At 62.0% G+C, this 7,515-nt stretch overlaps 1 protein-coding gene across 1 annotated transcript in view; it reads left to right on the top strand.

The window, feature by feature from the left end:
- The first annotated feature begins 1,713 nt into the window (after positions 1 to 1,713).
- Positions 1,714 to 7,515, top strand: part of TMEM132E (transmembrane protein 132E) — a 54,083-nt gene continuing 48,281 nt past the window's right edge. Inside the window, exon 1 of the mRNA XM_084983135.1 lies at positions 1,714 to 2,449. Coding sequence (XP_084839261.1) covers positions 2,383 to 2,449 — 67 coding nt within the window. The 5' untranslated portion in view covers positions 1,714 to 2,382. The remainder of the gene's footprint in view (positions 2,450 to 7,515) is intronic.

The raw sequence follows: 7,515 nt of genomic DNA, 5'->3' as shown, positions 1-7,515 counted from the left end.
CCTGGCTGACGGTTGACGGTTGACTTGTCTGGTCTGATCTGGGTTGCGCTCTAATGGAACCCGCCCGACAGCGGGAAAGAACGCCGCCCCAGCCACCCCTCCCCAGCGTCAGCAGGTGCCTGGGTGAATGTGCCAGAGGGCAGTTCCCCACCCCCGCCCCATGTCCCTTTAAAGGTTTGCAAAACAAGTTGCAGGAAGGCACGGCCCCTCCTCTCCGCTCCCTCCACCGCCAGCCGCGGACAGGTTTTTCCCGGAGCTGCTCCCCGGACCCTTCCCCAAACGAAGCTGAGCCGGCGAGCTCCGGCTCCGCCCGAGCGGGCCTGGTTGAGGCAGCTCAGCTGATTCCCACCCAGGGCCCCGGAGAGCCCCACGCAGACTCTGGGGATGGGGATAGGGTACCCTCTTCCCGCGCCTCTGGCCGAGCGGCTGTAAAACATCTCTGGTGCCCGGCGGGGAGCGGGCATCCTTTGAAAAGGGACAGCGTCGGCTGCGGTGGCGTCTACCGGGGGAAATACAGCCGCCGCAGCCGGCCGGCCCCTCTCAGGCCCCGGCGCTAGCCTGCACTGGGGAAGAAAAATAAAACAGAAAAGAGGGGCTAGCGGAATCGCGAGGTCGGCCCCTGCCCAAGTCTCATTAAGGAGCCGCGCGCGCCCCCAGGTTGGGAATGCGGAATGGACACGTGGACAGGGGAGGGGGAGCTGGTGCGGGGGGCGGGGGTCTCCGTGGCGCGCGAGTCGTGGGCCGCGCGCTCCGGGGCCACGTGACCACGGGGAATCTGGGAGGGGAGGGGAAGGGAGCGAGCGCGCCAGGCTCGGCGCCCGCTTCTGCCGGGGTGGGCGCTGAATCCCGGACGGGGGAGGAGGGCGGGCGAGCGCGAGTGTGTGTGTCTCTCTCGAGTCATTTACGGCGGAGCAGCCGCCGCGATCGCCGAGGAGGCGGCAGCGGCGGCGGCTGCTTCGTGCAACTGTGGCTCCCCCCACCTCCTCTTCCTTTTTGCTCCTTGATTCTTCTCCCCCCACACTCGTCCATGGGGAGCCGGCTCCCCTGCCGGCACCTCCTCTCCGCTCGGCCCCGTAGGCACCAGCTGCCGCCTCCCTGGCCGTGGGCTGCGCGGGCGCCGGGTGCCCCGGCCCCTGGCGTGGCGCCCGGGTCTAGCCGGCCGCAGCCCGGGCTGGCGCGGCGCTCCGCTCACCCAAACTGACTCGGGGAGAGAGAGAGAGAGAGAGAGAGAGCGCGGATGCCTGGCTGCACCGAGACATCGGGAATCCGGGGGCAGGGCGGGAGAAGAAGGAGACGTCGGAGACTCTGAACCCCGGAAAAGTTCAAGGTTTGTGCAGGTCCCCCCGGGGAAGGTGAGGAACGAGGAGGAACAGCGCGCCCCTCCGCTGAGACAGCGAGACCTGGGAGGAGAGGGGGTCGGCCCGGGCTGCCGCGGGCTGGCCAAGCCTCTCTCCATCCTACTACGCTCCCGGCTGGGAGGCTGGTGTCAGCGCCCGGGACAGGAAGGTCTGGGGTCAGGCGCAGCAACCGGCTTTCGCGCTCCCTCGCTTCTCCAAACCCCATCCATGGGGCAGCCAGTTGCGGCCGCGCCACCCTCCCCCCAGCCGCGGAGCCGCTGCCCGGGCAGGCGGCGCTGAGCCTGCCTGTGTGGAACCCGGGCCCTGGTCGAGACTGGAGGGAGCGCGCTGGAACCCAGCAGCGAGCTCCGCGAGGGGACGAGCCTCTGGCTGCCCACCTCGGGTGTTCTGTCCGGGCGTTGCCTACGGTGGTGGCGACCCGCGTCGCCAATCTCAGCACTGCACGGAAACTTTTCCTTCTACAGACGGATTAAAGTTGCCTGGATTTTCTTTTTCTCTTTCGTTTGCACCTAACCTGGGATTTTCATGCTGGAGCTGCTGCAGGGCGCTTGGAAGAAGGAAGCCGCGCTATCCATGTGGGGTTATTACCGAAACCGAAGAAATTGGGGCTTGCGTTGGAAAGCTGCACCCTCGAGCGAGTTTGGATTCGAGCTGGGTTGCGGGGCCAGAGAAACCGACACTTGGCTCTAGGCAGCGGGAGAGACGCCGGTGGCTACCCGGCTCCGGGACCGCACGTGCGGCTCCCCCCTCACCGCACAGATCCTGCAGGGGGCACCAGCCGGGGGAGGTGGAGGCTCCTCCCGCCCCGAGCTGCGCCCCCACCAGTTCCGAGGGTGTAGCCGGCGGCGCCTGGGACGCCCCCTCCCCTCAAAGTGTCCCCGAATCGCACTCCCTGGCCCCAAGAGCCTCAGCAGAGACAGCCGGGCGCCACGGCCACCCTAAGTTGGATGTGACCAAGCCCAGACTGGGGCCAGGTCGCCGTCGACTGTTGCCCCCTCGGCCCCCTCCGGCTCCCGCCTCGGCCATGGCCCCAGGGATGTCGGGCCGCGGCGGCGCCGCCCTGCTCTGCCTCTCGGCGCTGCTCGCCCACGGTAAGTGTCGCGGCGCGGACTCGCGAGCGCAGACGCGGCGGGCGCCGCTGGAGGGGGTAGAAAGGAGCCAGGAGAAGGCGAACCCCCTCCTCCTGCGCCGCTCCCAGCTTGGCATCTAGGGTGCAGCTCGAGTTACCTCCAGCCCGCAAGCTCTTCGGCGGGAGCGGAGGCTGCGAGCCCCGCCCAGGGGACCAAACCCGGCGCCGGAAAAGAGCGGGGGGGGGGGCGGGGGTGTCACTCAAACCCTCTCCGGGTTAGAAAGAAGGGTCCAAACCCAGGAGTCTGGGGGCGTGTCCACCCACGGAAATCTAAAGGGACCCCAGGGATCTGCTCGATCGCGTCCTGGTCGCCCCTCCTGACACTCCCAATCCCCGAGCCGACCCGGCTAAGGGCTTCTGGGGTCCGCGGGGATCGTGTCTTCCCCCACCCCCGGCGCACTAGCCGGTGCGGGGCCACGCCGCCAGCCGCCTCGCTTCCTGCGGCGATCCGGGAGAAGGGAAGTGGACTGATCGGGGCCCAGGGAGCCGCGGCGACTCGCCCGCCCGGCGTCCTGTGAGCTGCATCTAAATGGCCGGCTTAGCAGAGCCAGAGGGCGGGGGTCTGGGCAGCGGCGCAGGCCGGGGCGGCGGGCGGCGGGCGGAGGGAGCGGGCTCCGCGCTCTCGCGTTCTGCAATCTGTTGCGTCTGCTCCCCAGGCTCGCCCGGGGCTCCGCGGTATAGGGGGCGGGAGAGGGAGGAGCCGGGGTTGGCGCGCTTTGGCAGTGGGACAGCAGCGATACGGGTGGGGGACCGAGGGTCTCGGCACGGCCCCCCAGAGTGGGAACTCAGATCCGAGCGGAGGAGGCTGCAGCGGGCCTTCCGCAAGCTGGAGGCGCTCCAGGAGGCTAGGGGCGCTGACCGAGGGGGAAGGGAGAGAGCTGGGGGAGGGGGAGAGGAGAATGAAGAGAGGCTCTCGGGCCCCTCCCAACAGGGAAGCAGCAGAGCTGGGACCCAGTTCCCCAACCAGCAAGGGGTGGAGGACTTGGTTGCCCCACGCCCCGAGGGCTGAGCCTGGAGAGACTGGAGAGGGCCTAGGTTGGAGGGGGAAGCGGGCTCTCCGCGTTGGTGGAGCATCCCCGAAGTGCCTAGCTCAGCTTTGCCCACATCTGACCGGTCCCTAGAAGCCTGCTCAGGCCGGCCGTGAGCACGCCCAAGGTCTCTAACCAGCGGCCTCTGTCACCCTGACCAAAGCGCAGGTCCCAAGGTTGAAAAAAGAAGGAAAGGAACCGGCTCTGGGAATCTGGGGTCCTGAGTCTAGGGGCGGGTGGGGAGCAGGCTGACTTGCCTCTGCGAGTACATTGGTTATTTCCGGCTTCGGGGAGGGGGTGACTGGGGTTGGAAGGGTGCTGTTTTGCGTCCATTTCACCAGGCAAGGCCACCATCACTTCCCCATCAGAAGGTGGGGGGGCCCTGTTGGGAAACAAATCCCAGGCTCCCTGTGCAAGGCTGAGGGTGGGGAGAGGGTGAGGAGGAGGTGGGAGGTGGGCGGTGGGAGGTGGTTATCTGCGCACTGGAGCTGCAGGGGCGAGGCTTGCGACCCCCACCTGGTAAGCAGGAGTTTGGGGGTGCAGCAGGAGGAAACCCAGCTCAGGCCTGAATCTTGGCATGATTCTGCCCCCACCCTTGGCACCTTGCTGCCAGAGTTCCCCTCCAAAAGCCCAGCCATGGCCCCACCTCCAGGCAGCTCAGACACACTTACTAGGTTTCCAGGAACCACCTTCCTGAGCCTTCCGCCTTGCATGAAGCATCCTTTCCCCTCCCTCATCGGCCAGAATTCTTTCTGCTTCCGGAAACCCAGGTCACCCGGTAGGGCCTTGGTGTCCTGGCATTGCTTCTCCTGGAGCACCAGCCATCTGACTCCTCTTCTCCTTAGATGGCAGTGCCTCCTCTCTGCCCTCTTGGTCCTGGAAGTTATTTGAGGAGGGGGAGCAGGGAGCCCTCACAGGGCTGGCATTTCCTTTTCCTGATTATCTGTCTCCCTTTCTAAGTCTCTTCTCTGAATCCCCATTCCCTGCCTCAGTCTCCTCTCCCTTAGGGAAGGGTATCAGCGGATGCTCAAAGCTTGGGGACTTCACCCAGATGGATAAGGCCAAAGTTCCTCCCCACCCCCACCCCCCACCCCCAACACCATCTCCCCCCCCCCGGGGGGGGGGCTTTCTCCTGCCTAGGTTAGGAATGCCTAACACCCGCCCACCCAAACCATGTCCCTCCCAGGAAAAAGGTACATGGATTCAGTCCCATTTCAAGCTAACTCTTGGTTGGGATTTCTGGGCTGTTCAAAGATGCTGGGGTGGGAGGTGCCATTGCAGATTTTTTGTGCTTGGCCAGCTACTGAGGCTTTGACCACACAGCCAGACTGGGAGCCAAATAGCCTGGGTTTCTGACCTGGGCGCCATCCAGCAGGGTGACCTTGGGCGGCCTCCTCATGTTTCCCACCCTCCCCAAGCAGTATGGCCTCTGGCCTGTCCCTCCCCTTCTCACTCTCTGCCCAGACGGCCAGGCAGATGCCACGTGTGAACGGAGCCCCGCTACCTTTCAGGACCCAGCTCGGCCTTGGCGGTGGCATCCCCTGCACTGTTCCCTGTCTCAAGGCTTCTGCCAGAAACCATCTGAAAAGGCCGGTTCCCTGCATCTGGTCTCAGGGGAAGCTTTCTGCTCCATATTTAGTTTGGATAGGAGTTTAGCAAGGCATGGAGGTGGTTGAACCTATTAGAGAACTGGTTATGTCAGCTTCCTAATCAGTAACCTTCACTGGCTCCCCGTTGCCAGTAGGATCAAAGATACACGCTCTGGCCCTCTAGCATCCAAGGCCCTTTATGAATCTTCACTTCTGTGGTACTGCCTTCTCTCCATCCTCCACACATTTTATCAGATGTCACTCTTCTCGCCTTCCTGCCTTTCTGCTTTTTCACTCACCAGCCCCTCCATCTGGATTACCCTGCTTCCAGAAATCCTTACCTTGCCTTCAAAGCCCAACTGAAACATCACCTCCTCCAAGGAGTCTGCCTAGATTACCCCTGGGCTTCCCATCAGCAGCTCCCAACTCCCAACAGCAGTAGTTGATCTCTTTCCCGTACTGCCTTGACCCTTCATACTGTCTTCTTAGCACTCCTCAGGGACTGCACTGTGTGTGTGTGTGTGTGTGTGTGTGTGTGTGTGAAGGGTATATGTGGCATATTTATAGGTGCACCCTTCCTGATTCCCGCACTCTTGCATTTAGGGCAGGATCCACGTCTTCTTTGTTTTTGCCCCACTCTCCAGTGCTTGACACACAGTAGGCACATACCGGATACACGTGTCAGGGGTGACCTGTTATAACATAGCTCCGTAGCCTGCGAATCTAGTGTCCTGTGATGCTCCGGATACGTGACCTCAAATGCATGTGTCCTCCCCTATATGGTCACCGGTCCGGCTTTTCTTCTAGGTTGTGTCCGTGTTCTCCCCACCCCACTGAGTACCCAGGCTCTGGGCTCCTTGGGCACGCAGGAGGGACATGGCAGGAGGACAGGGTCGGTGGCGGCCTTGGGATGATGCTCCCCGCAGCCCCCTCCCGCACACACCCATCCCCTGACCACATGGAACCCTGCGCCACAACACAGCCTTGTTAATGTTTAAGACCAGTAGGTGGGGATGTGTTATAAACTTGGTGGCAGAAAATGAGCTTTACTGGAATCCATTCTGAGGACAGCTCAGTGCTTGGCTTTGGGAGGTGAGGCCACTTTGAAATTCCAGGGCAGGACCCGGGCATCTCCTGTGTTCTCACTGGGAGCCTGTCTGAAACTGAGAGACCCCCGGCCTGAGATGGGTAGTGAGTGCCCGGGATGCTGCAGAATTTGAGACCCCGAGAGGCACCCATTCCAGCTTGGGGCGGGGCAGGGGGACGGGGAGGGGGTAGTCTCTTTGCTGCCTTATACACACAGCCACGTCCATCCACGATGCTGAAACTGAAAGAGATCTCAGACCCTCCACATCCAACCCTTGTGTCGATGTGGAAGCGGACACTCAGAGAGGGAAAGGGACTGGCCAAGGTCATCCTGCCAGTTCCCGCTGGAACCAGGACTAGCACCAGAGCCCAAAGGGCTTGCCTAGATTGGCAGTCTGCTCCCGCGGGCCTCTCAGCAGAGATTCTGCCACTTCTGTTATCCCTTCAAAGGATAAACATCCGGCCTCAAGCTTGCCTGGATCCCAAGCACGCAAGATAGTCGTCACCAGCAGTGTTAATACACCTTGCCAAGCCCTGCAGAGAGCACGCAGAGGGGTTCAAAACCTGATCTTTGCCTCCTTTTCATGAGCTTGAAGTCCAGTTGGGGAGATGAGAAAAAGGCCCCAAGGAGTTCCTGTCGTGGCTCGGTGGGTTAGGAACCTAACTAGTACCCATGAGGTTGCGGGTTCGATCCCTGGTCGCACTCAGTGGGTTAAGGATCCGGCGTTGCTGCAAGCTGAGGCATAGGCCGCAGATGGCCACTGGGATCTGATGCTGCTGTGGCTGTGGTGGAGGCCGGCAGCTGCAGCTCCAAATCAACCCCTAGCCTGGGAGCCTCCATGTGGCGAACCTGTGGCCATAAAGAAAAGAAAAGAAAAGGACCCCGATTCTGAAATTCAGGGCAGTTTGAAATCAGAGTCACCCCGATGCAGCAGAGAGGGCTTCCAATCCTGACTCTATCATCAACCTGCTGGGGAGCCACAGGAAAGTCTGGTTTTTCTCCTCTGCCAAGTGAGGTCGGGGGCCATACCCGCCCAGCCGCTTTCCAACTCACTTATTCTGCCATGGAGCAACCTCTTGCCCGCCCCGCCTGTCCCTCCACGCACACCCCTGCCTCCCTCCACGGAGGCCCATAGTGGATGCTAACGAGTGGATATGATTCTCACCGCCCCCCCATTCCCTCCCCAGGGTTTTCCTTACTTCTGCCTCGCCAGTGCTCAGCATGGAATTTTAATAAGAGATTAATGAACCAGTTGTGGGTTTTTTTTTTTTTTTTTTTGAAAATAAATTTTTTTCTGTTTTCCTGCTCTGTCTTTTTAAATGAA

Source organism: Sus scrofa, chromosome 12, assembly GCF_054392235.1.
Source record: "Sus scrofa isolate SSC_HxYL_T2T_F1_AM1 chromosome 12, Sscrofa_HxYL_maternal_Yorkshire_Landrace_v2.0, whole genome shotgun sequence".
Taxonomy (NCBI): Eukaryota; Metazoa; Chordata; class Mammalia; order Artiodactyla; family Suidae; genus Sus; species Sus scrofa.
Note: the sequence above shows the minus strand (reverse complement) of the source record. Positions and strands in the feature narration are given on the sequence as shown.